At 46.6% G+C, this 19016-nt stretch overlaps 1 protein-coding gene across 2 annotated transcripts; it reads right to left on the bottom strand.

The window, feature by feature from the left end:
• Window positions 1-620: 620 nt before the first annotated feature.
• LOC138769148 (speedy protein 1-A-like) lies at window positions 621-11274 on the bottom strand. Of its 2 annotated transcripts, XM_069947406.1 has the most exons (8): window positions 11122-11274; window positions 5134-5154; window positions 4490-4539; window positions 4151-4230; window positions 3471-3529; window positions 3270-3352; window positions 1081-1249; window positions 621-984 (listed from the first exon to the last, which is right to left on the bottom strand). In XM_069947406.1, exons 3-8 carry the CDS (start codon window positions 4537-4539, stop codon window positions 736-738), a joined length of 690 nt encoding a protein of 229 aa, XP_069803507.1. In that variant the 5' UTR covers window positions 5134-5154; window positions 11122-11274; the 3' UTR covers window positions 621-735. The 2 variants fall into 2 exon arrangements, with proteins under 2 accessions (XP_069803507.1, XP_069803508.1); XM_069947407.1 differs by lacking the exon at window positions 5134-5154.
• Window positions 11275-19016: the final 7742 nt, after the last annotated feature.

The raw sequence follows: 19016 nt of genomic DNA, 5'->3' as shown, positions 1-19016 counted from the left end.
TTAAAGAGAAATTTATTGTATGTATGTGTGTATGTATGTGTTGTGATTGTTATCTCCCATCACTCACGAAGAGCGTACAGCAACACACAGGACAGGAAAAACCCCCTGTGGAGGAAACCTGCAGGGAAGCCATGGCCACTGTATTGCCCTTCCTCTGGCATTTTAAGGGAGGATAACACTATATATCATTAATCATTTAGTTGGGGCTGTGTAGAGAGAGTGTATATGTTAATTTGTGTCAGTGTGTGTGACTTTTAAAGGGGTTTTCTACACGAAATGTACTGACGAGCTATCCACCGGATTGCTCATTAGTCACTGAATTACCGACATCCGGCACCAACTTCATTCAGTTGTTCAGTGACCCCACTACACAGTAATCAGTCTGTCTTAGTGCATTGTGTAGTGGTGATGATATGTAACTGCAGCTCAGGTGACATTCAAGTGAATATGAGCTGAGCTGCAGTTACACATTGTCACTGCTGCACAGTGACCAGAGACAAACATCATTCACTGTGCAGTGCGGGATGCTCAGCTGATCAGTGTGGCTGCCGGTTGTTGGCACCTCGCCGATCAGTGACTGATGGGATATCCTGTTGATAGCTCATCAGTATATTTTTCCTGGAAAACCCCTTTAAAAGTACTTTGTTGGTGTGTTGGAGGGTAAAGGGAATGATGTGTGTGTGCATGCATGTGTTTTACAGTACCTGCTTCTTTGCGTCATCCGTCATGGTCTTCTTAGTCGAGGATCTCAATCGATGTTCCAGGGTCCACTGCTGTGTCGATCTGGCTTACGATGTTACCGACCACTTTCCACCTGCATGGATACAAAACGATGTTCCTGCAGCGAGCGCATGAATATGGGTAACCCCATGGGCCTTGGACTTCGAACTCCCATGCGCTCCTCCTCCACCAACGAATGGCCCAGCTGTGATGGGGACGCCTCTGTCGCATCCATGCCCAGTGGAAAGGGTCCTGTGCCATGATCTGGAATTAAATAATTTATGATTGAATCATCTTTTCATGAAGGATTCATAATCATAGACTACACTTCTGGCTATACATATTTTTTTGATTACTAACCTCTTCACACGTGGTCTGGTCAATCCAAGCTCTGAAGTCCATCCGGTAAAGCAAATAGTTCCGTTGGTCGTGCAGCTCTTCCTTCCGCCATTCCCAGGATCTTCCTAAGGCCCACGCGTAGATCTCATATCTGAAGTCCTCATCTTCTTCAAACTGGTTCGCTAGATAACTGAAGAAGAGAAAGTGAAGTCATGGTTTACTATATACTTCCATATCAGTGTAAAAGAATATTGTCTAGATTTAATAATAGTAACAATGTGAAATTATTGATATGAACCTATATGGTACAAATGCTACATGCTAAAATCTATAGGCTTTTTATGTTTTCTCTGCATATAAATATTAAAATACCCTTTCTCCTTTCTCCTATGTAATAAACATAATTGTTTTACAAACTATGATGGAAAAGCTGACTTAAAGCATCAGATTTACAATTACTTGACAGCATTCCCTTAGACCAGGGGTCTCAAACTCGCGGCCCGCGGGCCAACTGCGGCCCTCGGGACACTAGTTTGCGGCCCCCACCTCAATGGTAGCTTCCCTGTAAGTGCGGCCCTCATCAGCTGCTCAGCCACGATTAGCTGAGCTTAACTTTATGCTCAGCCAATCGCGGCTGAGCAGCTAATGACGCGGCAGAGGGGGGCCGGCATCAGGGACGGCTGCAGCTGTTCGGCCGGCCTCCTGAAGATGACGGAGAGGTGGGCGGTGGCGGCGGTGGTGGTGGGAGGGGTGGTGTGCGGTGCAGGGACCTACAGCCGCCCCCTTGCGTCCCTGCCACACATGCAGCTCCCCAGTCTCTGGAGGAGGAGGCCGCGGGGACTGCAAGGTGATCGCATCCCTGCAAGTCCTGGGGCTGTTCAGTAGGATCGGGGGATGCAGTGCAGACCCCCGATCCTGCTTTACAGCCCCAGGACTTGCAGCGATGCGATCACCTCACTCTGCAGTCCCCGCGGCCTCCTCCTCCAGAGATCTAGGAGCTGCATGTGCGGCTGAGAGGAGAGCGCCCCTGTGCCGGGGGTCAGAGGAGGAGGGGTGTGTGCCCAGCTCCCCCCAGTCCCCTCTCAGTGACCCCCAGCTCCCCCCAGTCCCCTGTGTCACACCGAGTCCTCTCTCAGAGACTCTCAGTCCCCTGTGTCCACCCCATTCCCCTCTCAGAGACCCCCAGTCCCCTGTGTCACCCCCTGCTCCCCCAGTCCCCTCTCAGAGACCCCCAGTCCCCTCTCCGAGACCCCCAGTCCCCTGTGTCACCCCCTGCTCCCCCCAGTCCCCTGTGTCACCCCCTGCTCCCCCCAGTCCCCTCTTAGAGACTCCCAGTCCCCTGTGTCACCCCCTGCTCCCCCCAGTCCCCTCTCAGAGACCCCCAGTCCCCTGTGTCACCCCCTGCTCCCCCCAGTCCCCTTTGTCACCCCCAGTCCCCTCAGAGACCCCCAGTCCCCTTTGTCACCCCCATTTCCCTTTGTCACCCCCCAGCTCCTCTGTGTCACCCCCCTGCTCCCCCCAGTCCCCTGTGTTACCCCCCCCCAGTACCCTCTCAGAGACCCCCAGTCCCCTTTGTCACCCCCAGTCCCCTCTCAGAGACCCCCAGTCCCCTTTGTCACCCCCAGTCCCCTGTGTCACCCCCTGCTCCCCCCAGTCCCCTGTTTCACCCCCCAGCTCCCCTGTGTCACCCCCTGCTCCCCCCAGTCCCCTCTGTCACCCCCCTGCTCCCCCCAGTCCCCTCTGTCACCCCCCAGCTCCCCTCTGTCACCCCTGCTCCCCCCAGTCCCCTCTCAGAGACCCCCAGTCCCCTCTGTCACCCCCAGTCCCCTCTGTCACCCCCCTGCTCCGCCCAGTCCCTTGTGTCACCCTCTTCTCCCCCCAGTCCCCTGTGTCACCCCCCAGCTGCCCCCAGTCCCCTGTGTCACCCCCAGTCCCCTCTCAGAGACCCCCAGTCCCCTCTGTCACCCCCCTGCTCCCCCCAGTCCCCTGTGTCACCCCCTTCTCCCCCCAGTCCCCTGTGTCACCCCCCAGCTCCCCCCAGTCCCCTGTGTCACCCACCAGCTCCCCCCAGTCCCCTGTGTCACCCCCCAGTCCCCTTCTTTTAGAAAACCTGATGCGGCCCAGCCTCACCCAGACTCTACCTCCAGCGGCCCCCGGGTAAATTGAGTTTGAGACCCATGCCTTAGACATATACACATGAATAAACTCACAGGGATGCAAAAAAGTATTCTTTATACTCCTCGATGGTCAGTCCAGCTCTCTTGAAGTACGCGAGGGTCATCGCTAGCAGATACTAGTAAGAGAAGAAAAGGAGTTATGTTTTAGCTATATGTGGTGATTATATGTCTATGTGTAATATTACCTGACCATCATCTTCACACACACAATTCACCCAAGCAGTATATAAGTACCTTGTCCGAGATCCGTAGGCAGATGTCCTTGGCCAAAAACACTTGGATGTCCTCGTCGTCTAAGAAACAAGTTGAATTAAGGATTGTTTCAATTCAAAACAGTTTTTAAATGACAAGAAGATGAATGGAGTATACGTATTTCTGTCCCTTTGATTGTTGTCAGGGCACAGCACAGTACAAGCAGCTGTGTCTCTATCTGTTCCTGTTGCTCAGCCCTATTCCCTTCAGATGGCGGGAAATCCTAATAGATTATCTGGTCTCTGCAGTTTTGTATGAATTGATTGTCTGGGCTTTGTCATGTGACCAGCATTACCGGGCTTTATCACAGGTGTTTTTCTTATAATGAATATGGCTGGTAATGCTGATAACACGGCAAGGCCCACACAGACAATTTAGGTAAATGATGGAACACAGCATTGAATCTGCTGCAGATCCTGTATATTGTGCTCTATGGCTAAATGAAGTGGGGGCACACCTAAATGTGCCCGCATTCCAATTAAAATGAAGTTATGTTCATACGGCCAATACTGCAGTATCAGCTGGGTAAAAATCTGAGACATCGGCTGTTAGTTGACACAGCAAACAGTGGCCCTGTCAAATAATGGTCGATGTTTATGCCATGTGTGAACATGGCCTAAAGCAGGAAAACTACAATCGTTGGAGGGTGCAGTGAATTTTACCAAGCAGGTTCAGGAATGCAGCTATTTCTTCTGGCTGCAGGTCGGGGTCCTTCCTCCTCTTCATGGTGGTGGTCATTGATCTGTGATATAAAAAATAGATTTTACTGTCAGAATTCCAGCGATACAAGATACAACATAGCATAGGCATATAAGAATAAGTGAACAATTTATTAAAAAATAAAAAAGATCCATTGTAATGTAAGGAGAATATATGACCTGTCTTTGGCTAAGAGAAAGTGATGGTAATATAATAGATGAGCTTTGTGTTGTGAATAGTATATAAGATAAGGTGTAATGCAGTAAGTGTGGATTTGCAGTGATATAAAATCTTGTACTTACGTCTCCTCTTCATAAAGGTCGATCAGTTCTCTCTTCCTCTTCCTCGCCATCTTTTAAAATGAGAGGAATATTACCATGAATATGTGGGAACATGGATTCTGAAGAAGATATTTCCTATGTTGTATTGGCATTAATTAACACTATGGGCACTGCTCTGGCATAATACCAGGGTATAGCGTTAGGCTCGCACCCTGTGATAGTGCTTGAAGGGGCCCAGAAGCCTCCCAATACATAAGAAGACTTGTGTATTATAGGCGCATAGTATATTGTGGGTGGGGGTGGGGGGAGTATCAAGTTACAAGTCTGTTTAATTGTTTTTTACCCTATATGCATTCCCTACTGATTAGTTTACCAGCCAGACAGGGGTTAAGTGATTATACAGTACATCCCAACTTAACCCCTGCCTGGCTGGTAATTTGAGCAGGAGGCATGCATACAGGGTATACAGCCTGCTGGATAGCAAAACAGACACGGCCCACTCAGAAGCAGAAGCTTGCTCCTCTTGAGCAGGAAACCCTGTTTAGACTGTGGATTCTCTTCATTATAATAGGGGTACCTGTTCCCCTATTGTTTTTTGTGTGTGTGTTGTCCCTCGCTGTAGTAACAGAAAAACAGAAAAATCTACAATATATATGATCAATTACCTGGAACCGAAGTCGCCTCTTCTAAGCATAAAATAAGAAACAGTAAAGAATTGGTTATTATAAGTCCTTTATTCTAAGGAAAATAATGCAAATAATAAATTCATCAATTCATTTGCTTATTCTTTAAGTTTTTCATTGCATCATTTAAATAACAAAATAACTTTATTGTACAGGTCATTTAGTCATTTCATTTGTGTCCATACCAAATATTTCAGTGAGTTTATTTCACTACATTTGCAAAACATTCTTCAAGAATGAAAAGAATCATGTTTGTGCTCTCATACAAATGTCCTAGTTTCTCATTAATATAGCCTAATATTTATTGATTAAAGGAGAAGCAAAAATTTTTTTTTATTAAAGTATTGTATTGCCCCCCCCCCCCCAAAAAAAAAAGTTATACAAATCACCAATATACACTTATTAAGGGAAATGCACATAAAGGGGCATGGCAGGGGGACAGTGAGGAACACAGGGCAGTGGAGGGACACTGAGCATCCCTCTGCCATCATCCTCTCCAGCAGCCACAGCCCACACAGCTCTGGAAGTGACATCACCTTGTTATCCAGGAAGTGACATCACCATTTTATCCAGGAAGTGACATCACCATTTTATCCAGGAAGTGAAGCCTTGGTGCAGTAGTAAGTGCAGGGAGAAAAGCACTTTATAAGCATTATCCATAATAAGTGTATATTGGTACCATCAGGTAGATCCTCTTTAATCTGACACAGGGATAGAACGGAGCCGTCACAGGGAAGCCGGTGCCGCGGTCCGTTTTTCGATCTGCGGCCCGGTTCCCGTTTATGGCACCATTCTATCCAGGGGTACCGGGTTGGTGCTCAAGCACTGGCTTGCTTTGGGGGCTCCCCCTCAGCCAATTAGTGTGCTGTGGCAGTGATTTGCTGAGGGGAACAGGGCAGGGTAGCGCACTGATTTGCTGAGGGGAACATCCAGCCGTATGTAACTGACAGTAACTGACAACTGTTAACCCCCCGCTGGCCGGAGCATACTGTACCTGCTCCACGTTCGAGCTTGCTTTGGGGGTTCCTGGCTGGACGTCCTCCTCAGCAAATCAGTGCACTGCCCTGTTGCAGCACACTGATTGGTTGAGGGGAATGTCCAGATGCCGGAAGCCCCCAAAGCAAGCCGGAGTGTGGAGCAGGTATAGTATGTGGGGGGTTTAACAGGGCTATAAGCAGGGCCATTTCTAGGACCGGGCGGGCCGGGCGACTTCACGGGGCGCCGACAGCTAGGGGGCGCCCAACGGCGCCCGACCGTGCCCGGCCCCCGCGCACTTATGGCATCGGCGCTGGTACCAGCAACCTCCCCTGCTCCCTGCCCAACCAGGACCTCTTACCCTGGACACCACGGGGCTCCGGGCACTAGCCTCCCTCCATCCCTCACTGATGTCCTCAGTGCGGCCCCTTGTCTCTGCAGCTGATGACGGATCCCGCAGCAGGCGCCGGAATTACGTCATCGGGCATCCTGGGGGATCCCTCCGGCCTCCGGCAAGGTGAAGAGGGAAGAAGATAAAGGCCTTCTCCATGCCAGGATTGGATTAGGTAAGTATAATGCTGTTGTTTTTTTCCCGGAGGAGGGTGGGAGGGGTTGGGTTACGTGGCTGAAGTCCTATATACAGCCCTATACACAGTCCTATATACTATCCTATTCACAGTCCTATATACAGGCTGTATATAGGACTGTGTATAGGATAGTATATAAGACTGTGTATAAGATAGAATATAGGGCTGTATATAGGACTGTGTATAGGATAGTATATAGGACTGTGTATAGGACTGTGTATAGGATAGTATATAGGACTGTGTATAGGATAGTATATAGGACTGTGTATAGGATAGTATATAGGATAGTATATAGGGCTGTATATAGGACTTTGTGTAGGATAGTATATAGGGCTGTATATAGGACTGTGTATAGCAAAGTGTATAGGGCTGTATATAGGACTGTGTATAGGATAGTATATAGGACTGTGTATAGGATAGTATATAGGGGTGTATATAGGATAGTATATAGGACTGTGTATAGGATAGTATATAGGGCTGTATATAGGACTGTGTATAGGATAGTATATAGGACTGTGTATAGGATAGTATATAGGACTGTGTATAGGATAGTATATAGGATAGTATATAGGGCTGTATATAGGACTTTGTGTAGGATAGTATATAGGGCTGTATATAGGACTGTGTATAGCAAAGTGTATAGGGCTGTATATAGGACTGTGTATAGGATAGTATATAGGACTGTGTATAGGATAGTATATAGGGGTGTATATAGGATAGTATATAGGACTGTGTATAGGATAGTATATAGGGCTGTATATAGGACTGTGTATAGGATAGTATATAGGACTGTGTATAGGATAGTATATCGGGCTGTATAATACAGCCCTATATACTATCTTATACACAGTCCTATATACTATCCTATACACAGTCCTATATACTATCCTATACACAGTCCTATATACTATCTTATACACAGCCCTGTATACTATCCTATACACAGCCTTATATACTATCCTATACACAGCCCTATATACTATCCTATACACAGTCCTATATACTATCCTATGCACAAGACTGTGTTTAGGATAGTTTAGGATAGTATATAGGATAGGATAGTATATAGGCCCTATATACAGCCCTATATACTATGCTATACACAGTCCTATATACTATCCTATGCACAGTCCTATATACAGCCCTATATACTATCCTATACACAGTCCTATATACAGCCCTATATACTATCCTATACATAGTCCTATATACAGCCCTATATACTATCCTATACACAGTCCTATATACTATCCTATACAAAGCATTATTACTATATGGAGGCACAGCAGGGAGCATTATTACTATATGGAGGCACAGCAGGGGACATTATTACTATATGGGGGCACAGCAGGGGATCCTGCATACAGGGGGCAACCCAGATACCTACTGACTTTAGTGCACCAAAAAGCAGAATTACTATAATTTGGGAGACTATAAGGAGGGAAAAATGGAAGGAAGTTGCTAGAAATGTGCGGAAGCCTAAGATGTCTGTCTGGCAGGTTCTGAAGAAACTAATTGTAGCTGCAAGAAATTGTTGTGGAGGTGTGAGCCCGATAGAGAGAAAAAAGAAAGTGACGCCTCAGATCAAAGATGACATCACCTGTAAGTCCCTGAATGATGTTTTTGTATATTTTGTATTCAGTAGAACTTTATCTGTTAGGGGTGCAACACTGCTCTATGCCGCAGTACACACACTGCTTCTTCCTAGTAACCCGAATCTTGATAAAAGCCCCCCTTCCTTTCCCAGGGCTGAACTGAGTGATGGGGGGGGGGGGGGGGGGGGGGGGAGGGGGCACTTTTATCAAGATTTGTCCTGTTGCCAAAATGCCCTAGAAACTGCCCTGGCTATAACTTACATACTCACAGCGGGATGTCAATATGTCCTCTCATAGAAACCAACAGGAAGGGATCCGCAGCGGATTTCGCTGGGAATTCACAGCGAGAAATCTGCTGTGGATCAGGTTTGTGTGTTTGTACACTAATGCTAATATTCATTAGACTAGAAATCAAGGGGAGCCTCAGTATCCATAGTGCTGCATGCAGCAGTGCTAGCCATAGCTAACTGTGCTGAAACAGGGCATGAGCAGCCCTGCAGTTTCCAACACACCCAATGATGACAGCAGAGTGGCCGTCTTACCCCTTACTAATTCCGCTCTTTGAAAATGTGGGGAAAAAAAAAATTTACCGTCTTTAAAGTTATATAACTTTATGTAAGAAATGTGAAACAAAAAGTACTGTGACTGTCTGTATCTGTAACATGTAGATGGATTTCTTTTGTATTTACTTATTTTGGAATTCTATTCTAATTAAATGCTATGGGGGAGATTTATCAAACTGGTAGAATTGGCTCAGTTGCCCCTAGCAACCAATCAGACTCCACCTTTCATTTTTAAAGAATCTGTGAAGAATAAAAAGTGGAATCTGATTGGTTGCTAGGGGCAACTAAGACAATTCTACTTTACACCAGTTTGATAAATCTCCCCCTATGTGTATGTACAAAGCCTAATATACTGTATAATACTAAGTTACATAAAGACACAATGGAGGAAATATACAGTATAGTATATTGCAATATTATATAATAATGGGATGATTATATAATATAATAAAAGTATTGCTGCCTTATAAGAATATGCCCTGTTGCCCATAGCAACCAATCACAGCTCATATTTAATTATACCAGGCCTTATTAATATAGGAAAACTAAGCTGTGATTGGTTGCTATGGGTAACAACGAATATTATAACTATAAATCTGCTTGAGCAATCGCCCCCAATTTCTTTATAATTATAGATAACCATAGAATAATAATAATAATAATAATAATAATAATAATAATAATAATAATAATAATAATATTTTATCGTACTCATAAGTGTTGGGATTTATTCTTTATTACTATGGCGCTCCAGTGTGCTGTTTATATGTAAGAGACATTTTATAGATATGCTAATTATCCTGTTTGGTGCAATGGGGGCGTCCTTCACCCCTGCCCGCTCCTCCTCTAGTATTCTTTATTCATTAGGGGGTGATGAGGAGCGGGCTGGGGTAAAGGACGCCCCCAGTGCACCAAACAGGATACTCTGCATATCTATAAAATCTGACATATTAACAGCACACTGGAGCGCCATAATAGAGGGACCATGGACGTCTTTGTATAATGCCCTACTGGCTGCCCAAACCTACTGATAGATTCCCTATAATAATTGTTCTGGATATTACTATAATGTATAATTACTACATCACCATAAAGATAAGAAATGAACCACTCACAATTGCAAGTTGAAAAGTTATTTTTATTAATGGAAAAAAAATACAGTGAAAACATAAATACCATAAACAGTGAGCCACGACTGCTGATACATAAACCAGTAACAAGGGGGACTCAGAGTGGGGGAGCACTTACTATGGTACAAATAACAGATCACATAATGTGCAGTACAATAGCAGCATAGTACATGAGGTAATACATAACAGCAGGATTACAGGGAAGCACAGACATCAAACTGCAGGTGCAGAACAGAACATCTGAGAAGTGCATGAGCTCTACCTGTAACCAGGTAATAATTACTGAGGTCCATGCACACAGCCCCCGCCCTGACGTATGTTTCTTCGAGGGGTACGAATTACTAATACACATTATAATAGACACAATGGCGGAGATAGATTGCATTGTCTTATAATAACAATGTCCTCTGTTGCCCATAGAAACCAATCACAACTCTGCTTTCATTATAGCAGAGCACATTAATATAGGAAAGCTGAGCTGTGATCGGTTGCTATGGGAAACAAAGATTATTATAACTATAAAAGACATAACTGGAGATAATTGCTCTCTTACAGTAATAATGTCCTCTGTTGCCCATAGCAACCAATCACATCTCATATTTAATTATACCAGAGCCCAATAATGAAGGAAACTGATCTGTGATTGGTTGCTATTGGCAACAAGGGACATTATTACTATAAAAGACACAATGGAGGAGATAGATTACAGTGTCTTATAATAATGTCCTCTGTTGCCCATAGCAACCAATCACTCTGCCTTGATTATACCAGAGCTCATATATATAAAGGAAAGCTGAGCTGTGATTGGTTGCTATGGACAACAAAGAATATTATTATTTTAAATGACCCAATGGGGAGATATATTGCACTTTCTTACAGTAATAATGTCCTCTGTTGCCCATAGCAACCAATCACAACTCTGCTTTCATTATAATAGAGCCCATTAGTATAGGAAAGCTGAGCTGGGATTGGTTGCTATGGGCAACCAAGGACAATATTATTGTAAAACAGCTTGATCAATCTCCCACAATTACTTTCATAGTTACATATAACAATAGAATAATAATAATGGGGATAAACATTGCCAAAAATCACCAGGAGAATTGTGCTGCTACTTTACCTCTGAAGACTTGTAGACGGTTGGTGATGTCTCTCAGGTCGCGCTGATGTACAGTCGGGTCTCCTCTTCCTCCGCAGAATACTGGAAATACTCACAAAGTCGCAAAATCAGGAACAAAATGAAGCCGGTCTGTTCTCCAAAGGAGCAATCGCTGACTGGCAACGGGTGATGTTGTTTGTTTATCTTTCAATCCAAATCCTGCGATCCTATTGGCTGATGCCGGCGACAACCAGATCCTGTGATCCTATTGGCTGATGCCTGCAGCGCTAAGATCCTGTGATCCTATTGGCTGATGCCTGCAGCGCTAAGATCCTGTGATCCTATTGGCTGATGCCTGCAGCGCTAAGATCCTGCGATCCTATTGGCTGATGCCTGTGGCACCTATTATGGCCATTCTACCCATCAATGTCTATGGCAAAGACCACAGTAATGCCATGCAGCATTTATATTATAAGACTTCTCAGTAACTGCTAGAACCTGAGGATATCCTTATATTTTTCCTCCTTGTGTCTGTAGTGGGAGCTGCCATGTTGGTCTATAAGTTTCTTTGGCTAATTCAGAATAAGCAAGGGCAAAGGTCATGTCTCCAGGCATTGCCTAATGGGCAACAGATTTCCAAAACTAATGCCTGGAGGTATATATAACATTGATCTGTTATGTTACAGGGTCAGGGGTGACGTCTGAATTCAGTTTGGGGTCTCATTGTCTGGACTTCTTTCTGTAAAATAACTGGTTTGGAGAATTCCTGCTCCTACAAGGACCATAAACACCTTGGACCTTCTTGTACAACATCACATCCTCTCCTTCAGCCACTCCTCGAGACATCGCATAACAGCGCACCCACACACGCCTGACCCTGCAGAACATCGCATAACAGTGCACCCACACACCCCTGACCCTGCAGAACATCGCATAACAGTAAACCCACAAACCCCTGACCCTGCAGAACATCTCATAACAGTGCACCCAAACACCCCTGACCCTGCAGAACATCGCATAACAGTGCACCCACACACGCCTGACCCTGCAGAACATCGCATAACAGCGCAACAACACACACCTGACCCTGCAGAACATCGCATAACAGTGCACCCACACACCCCTGACCCTGCAGAACATCTCATAACAGTGCACCCACACACCCCTGACCCTGCAGAACATCGCATAACAGTGCACCCAGACACGCCTGACCCTGCAAAACATCACATAACAGTGCACCCACACACCTCTGACCCTGCAGATTATCTCATAACAGTGCACCCAGACACTCCTGACGCTGCAGAACATTGCATAACAGTGCACCCAGACACCCCTGACCCTGCAGAACATCGCATAACAGTGCACACACACACGCCTGACCCTGCAAAACATCGCATAACAGTGCACCCACACACACTAACCCTGCAGAACATCGCACCCACACACCCCTGACCCTGCAGAACATCTCATAACAGTGCACCCAGACACCCCTGACCCTGCAGAACATCTCATAACAGTGCACCCAGACACTCCTGAACCTTCAGAACATCGCATAACAGTGCACCCACACACCCCTGACCCTGCAGAACATCTCATAACAGTGCACCCACACACCCCTGACCCTGCAGAACATCTCATAACAGTGCACCCAGACACTCCTGACCCTGCAGAACATCGCATAACAGTGCACCCACACACCCCTGACCCTGCAGAACATCTCATAACAGTGCACCCACACACCCCTGACCCTGCAGAACATCTCATAACAGTGCACCCAGACACTCCTGACCCTGCAGAACATCGCATAACAGTGCACCCACACACGCCTGACCCTGGAGAACATCGCATAACAGTGCACCCACACACACTGACCCTGCAGAACATCTCATAACAGTGCACCCACACACCCCTGACCCTGCAGAACATCTCATAACAGTGCACCCACACACCCCTGACCCATCAGAACATCTCATAACAGTGCACCCAGACACCCCTGACACTGCAGAACATCTCATAACAGTGCACCCAGACACCCCTGACCCTGCAGAACATCTCATAACAGTGTACCCAGACACTCCTGACCCTGCAGAATATCGCATAACAGTGCACCCACACACGCCTGACCCTGCAGAACATCGCATAACAGTGCACCCACACATGCCTGACTCTGCAGAACATCTCATAACAGTGCACCCAGACACCTCTGACCCTGCAGAACATCTCATAACAGTGCACCCAGACACCCCTGACCCGGCAGAACATCGAATAACAGTGCACACACACACACTGACCCTGCAAAACATCTCATAACAGTGCACCCAGACACTTCTGACCCTGCAGAACATCGCATAACAGTGCACCCACACACGACTGACCCTGCAGAACATCGCATAACAGTGCACCCACACACGCCTGACCCTGCAGAACATCTCATAACAGTGCACCCAGACACCCCTGACCCTGCAGAACATCTCATAACAGTGCACCCAGACACCCCTGACCCTGCAGAACATCTCATAACAGTGTACCCAGACCAGGGCCGGACTGGGACTTAAAGTCAGCCCTGGCAATCAAACCCCAGCAGCCCACATAACATATCCTTCCCTATATATCATGGATAGCGGTGTAAAATACGCGCTGTAGCAAATTCTGCTTCATTTAGCTGTGTCCCCACTACTCCCTTAAGCATATGAACCCCACCATCAGCACCTAAAAATAATCCTATAACATAATCTGCTGCGGATTTGATGCGGCATATTTATGCATTTATTTCAACTGATTAAATCAGAAGCATCAAATCCGCATTTGATTAGGTATGAACGTGCCCTTAAAGGGAACCTGTGGTATCTATACCAGGTACACGGCTGTAGAACCCAGCGTACAGGTCAGGGACTGGATCTTTAGTCTAGTGTAAACCTCTGTAACCATTCTTTTCATTACCCCTGAAGTGTCACAGAGGTGGAGCCACAGCAGCACCTTCTGCCCCCGTCCCTTCCTGCTCTGACTGATGGACTTTAGTTGGAAATGAAAAGGACAATTATATAAGTTTACACTGGACTAAAGATCCTGTCAGTGATATCTCCCTCACACCTGTCTGCTGAGATCTACAGCCCTAGACCTGGTACGGACCTCACAGTTTTCCTTTAAAGGGGAAAAACATGGCCACCTTCTTCCAGAAACAGCGCCACACTCTTCTTCAGTTTGTGTGAGGTATTGCAGCTCAGTTCCATTGAAGTGAATGGAGCCAAGTTGTAATAACCATACACAGTCTGAGGACAGGGTGGTGCTGATTTTGGACAAAAGTTACTATATTTTTTAAATCCCTTTTATCCTGTCTGCTGGTTGTGATCTCATGTGTAATCAAAGATACGTAATTAGATGCTAGATAGATATTTCCTACTGGATATCTATCTTTCTATTTCCTACTGGATATCTATCTATCTCCTATCTATCTATCTATCTATCTATCTCCTATCTATCTATCTATCTATCTCCTATCTATCTATCTATCTATCTATCTATCTCCTATCTATCTATCTATCTATCTATCTATCTATCTATCTATCTATCTATCTATCTATCTCCTATCTATCTATCTATCTATCTATCTATCTATCTATCTATCTATCTCTCTATCTCCTATCTATCTATCTATCTATCTATCTATCTATCTATCTCCTATCTATCTATCTATCTATCTCCTATCTATCTATCTATCATCTATCTCTCTATCTATCTATCATCTATCTATCTATCTATCTATCTATCTATCTATCTATCTATCTATCTATTTATCTATCTCCTATCTATCTATCTATCTATCTATCTCCTATCTATCTATCTATCATCTATCTATCTATCTATCTATCTATCTATCTATCATCTATCTATCTATCTATCTATCTATCTATCTATCATCTATCTATCTATCTATCTATCTATCTATCTATCTCCTATCTATCTATCTATCTCCTATCTATCTATCTATCTATCTATCTATCTATCTATCTATCATCTATCTATCTATCTATCTATCTATCTATCTATCTATCTATCATCTATCTATCTATCTATCTATCTATCTATCTATCTATCTATCTATCATCTATCTATCTATCTATCTATCTATCTATCTATCTATCTCCTATCTATCTATCTATCTATCTATCTATCTATCTATCTATCTATCTATAAGTAGGGTCCCAGGACAAATTTTAGGATATATAAGGGTAACATAGGTAAGAATTTTCTGTGCATGATAATACTGTCATAGGTATTAACATAAGTAAGCAAATATTATCCCCATACTGTACACGTTACTGCCATACTGTTACTAAGCAAACCCACCAATATTTCCTATACTACCAGTATATAAGTAACAAATAATATCACCACACCATGAGCACGGCCATAATCACCACATAATGACTAATACCGCTACACTGTGACTGAATACAATCCACTATATACAACACTAATATTACCAATAATACCAGAATACACAGGACGAGTAATACCATCAAACCATGCCCACGGTGACTGGATAATACCACTATACCATCACACCATGCCCACTACTCTCACCATACAGTGACTGGATAATACCACTATACTGTCACCAAATAACAGCCATCATATAAACACCAATATTCTCCCAAAGCAGTGACCATAGAACACAGGTGTCACACTTCGTCCCTCCAGCTGTTACATCACTACAATCCCCATCAAGCCTGGACAGCTAAAGCATGACGGGAATTGTAGTTTTGCAACACCTGGAGGGCCGAAGTGTGACACCCCTGATACTGAGGTAGATCCCAGCTGTGTAAAGGTTTTGCAGACATTATAAGTGATTATAGTGCAGTTACATCCTGTCACTCACAGTAGGCGTCTTCTCTGCATGACCAGACGTCCACTTTTCCTTTTCTTCTCCATCTGGCTCCGGCCATCATGAAGGCTTCTCTGGCCATGACGCCTCTCCACGGGATCTGTCAGACAGACATTTTAGGCTTCATGCTCCAGCAACATCCTCATCTATACATCCCCCCATATAGAATAGCTCCCCCTGCATAACCCCATATAGAATAGCCCCCCCCCCGCTGTACATCCCCCATATAGAATACCCCCCCCCGCTGTACATCCCCCCATATAGAATAGCCCCCCCCCGCTGTACATCCCCCCATATAGAATAGCCCCCCCCGCTGTACATCCCCCCATATAGAATAGCCCCCCACATCCCCCCATATAGAATAGCCCCCCTGCACCCCCTAAATAGAATAGCCCCCCTGCACCCCCCCTCAATAGAATAGCCCCCCTGCACATCCCCCTCAATAGAATAGCCCCCTGCACACACACCCCTCAATAGAATAGCCCCCCTGCACCCCCCTAAATAGAATAGACCCACTGCACACACCCTAAATAGAATAGACCCCCTGCACACCCCCTAAATAGAATAGCCCCCCTGCACACACACCCTAAATAGAATAGACCCCCTGCACACACACCCTAAATAGAATAGCCCCCCTCCCCCTAAATAGAATAGACCCCCTGCACACCCCCTAAATAGAATAGCCCCCCTGCACCCCCCTAAATAGAATAGCCCCCCTGCACCCCCCTAAATAGAATAGCCCCCCTCCCCCCTAAATAGAATAGACCCCCTGCACACACACCCTAAATAGAATAGACCCCCTGCACACCCCCTAAATAGAATAGCCCCCCTCCCCCCCTAAATAGAATAGCCCCCCTGCACCCCCCTAAATAGAATAGCCCCCTCCCCCCCCCTCAATAGAATAGCCCCCCTGCACACACACCCCCATAGAATAGCCCCCTCTGCGTGCCTCCCCCCTCCCGCTGTGTGGCCACATGTGAAGGGGTTAAAGAAAAAAAAAAACATTCTCACCTCACCTCGCTCCCCAGCAGCTTCTTCCTCAGCTTGGATCTTCGGTCCACGTCCACTGCTGCTGTTTCATCTTGCGCTGGCGGCGGTAGCGACCCCTCTCCTCTCTGTCCTCCAGGTCCTCAGCGGCGCGTCAGGGAAGTGACGTCAGCCGCTGGGGGCCTGGTGATGTAGGTGCCTGCAGACGTGCCTGCGCGCGCGGCACGTCTGCGGCCTAGGCATCGGGGGGGGGGGGGGGATTAGGAGGGGCGGAGACACACCACCGCAGCCCCCTCCCGCCATCACAGCCCTCTCACCTCGGCCCGGCTTGCCCGCCCCTGCCTGCTCCTGACGTGCTCCTTCAACTAACGAGGGGCCGCTGCGGCCGGCCGCATCGGCCCCACGTTGATTAGATTGGAGGAGCACGTCAGTAGCGGGCAGGGGCGGGCAAGTCGGGCCGAGGTGAGCGGGCCGCAGCGGTGATCTTTTTTTTTTTTTTTTTTTCATTATCCAGCCCGGGCGGCCCACGGACTGGTAATCTGGCCAGCCCAGCGGGCATTTGCCCGCCCTGCCAGGTTACCAGTCCGGGCCTGACCCAGACACTCCTGACCCTGCAGAATATCGCATAACAGTGCAGCCAGACACGCCTGACCCTGTGAACATCGCATAACAGTGCACCCACACACGCCTGACTCTGCAGAACATCGCATAACAGTGCACCCACACACACCTGACCCTGCAGAATATCTCATAACAGTGCACCCAGACACCCCTGACCCTGCAGAACATGGCATAACAGTGCACCCACACACACTGACCCTGCAGAACATCTCATAACAGTGCACCCAGACACCCCTGACCCTGCATAACATTTCATAACAGTGCACCCACACACACTGACCCTGCAGAACATCTCATAACAGTGCACCCATACACCGCTGACCCTGCAGAACATCGCATAACAGTGCATCCACACACGCCTGACCCTGCAGAACATCGCATAACAGTACACCCACACACACTAACCCTGCAGAACATCGCACCCACACACCCCTGACCCTGCAGAACATCACTTAAAAGTGCACCCACACACCCCTGACCCTGCAGAACATCACACTCACACAACCCTGAACCTGCAGAACATGACTTAACAGTGCAACCACACACCCCTGACCCTGCAGAACATCGCACCCACACACCCCTGACCCTGCAGAATATTGCACCCACATACTATACAAATAAAAAAAAAATAAAAAAACACCCCTGACCCTGCAGAACATTGCCCTCAATGTGGTTTACCTCCTGCTGCCTCATTAACAGCCCGGGAAACCAGCTGCCTCACAGCTTCATAGTTACAGTGCAGGGCGGGCAAGCGGGGGCAGGATGGATGGGTAAGTAAATTTATTACAGTGACCCTGCAGAACATCGCATAAAAGTGCACCCACACACGCCTGACTCTGCAGAACATGGCATAACAGTGCACCCACACACACCTGACCCTGCAGAACATCTCATAACAGTGCACCCAGACACCCCTTACCCTGCAGAACATGGCATAACAGTGCACCAACACACACTGACCCTGCAGAACATCTTATAACAGTGCACCCAGACACCCCTGACCCTGCAGAACATGGCATAACAGTGCACCCACACACACTGACCCTGCAGAACATCGCATAACAGCACACCCACACACACTAACCCTGCAGAACATTGCACCTACACACCCCAGACCCTGCAGAACATCACTTAAAAGTGCACCCACACACCCCTGACCCTGCAGAACATCACACCCACACACCCCTGAACCTGCAGAACATGACTTAACAGTGCAACCACGCACCCCTGACCCTGCAGAACATCTCACCCACACACCCCTGATCTGCAGAATATTGCACCCACATACTATACAAATAAAAAAAAAAAAACACCCCTGACCCTGCAGAACATTGCCCTCAATGTGGTTTACCTCCTGCTGCCTCATTAACAGCCCGGGAAACCAGCTGCCTCACAGCTTCATAGTTACAGTGCAGGGCGGGTG

Source organism: Dendropsophus ebraccatus, chromosome 12 (assembly GCF_027789765.1).
Source record: "Dendropsophus ebraccatus isolate aDenEbr1 chromosome 12, aDenEbr1.pat, whole genome shotgun sequence".
In the NCBI taxonomy this organism is placed as follows: Eukaryota; Metazoa; Chordata; class Amphibia; order Anura; family Hylidae; genus Dendropsophus; species Dendropsophus ebraccatus.
Note: the sequence above shows the minus strand (reverse complement) of the source record. Positions and strands in the feature narration are given on the sequence as shown.

What these genes read in the sequence shown, in the direction of transcription:
- LOC138769148 (XM_069947406.1), bottom strand. Translation starts at nt 4,539, where the DNA reads ATGGCGAGGAAGAGGAAGAGAGAACTGATCGACCTTTATGAAGAGGAG. An exon ending in GCCTACGGATCTCGGACAAG is followed by an intron (nt 3,353 to 3,470) that starts GTACTTATATAC and finishes TTCTCTTACTAG; the next exon opens with TATCTGCTAGCGATGACCCT. An exon ending in ACCAGACCACGTGTGAAGAG is followed by an intron (nt 985 to 1,080) that starts GTTAGTAATCAA and finishes ATTTAATTCCAG; the next exon opens with ATCATGGCACAGGACCCTTT.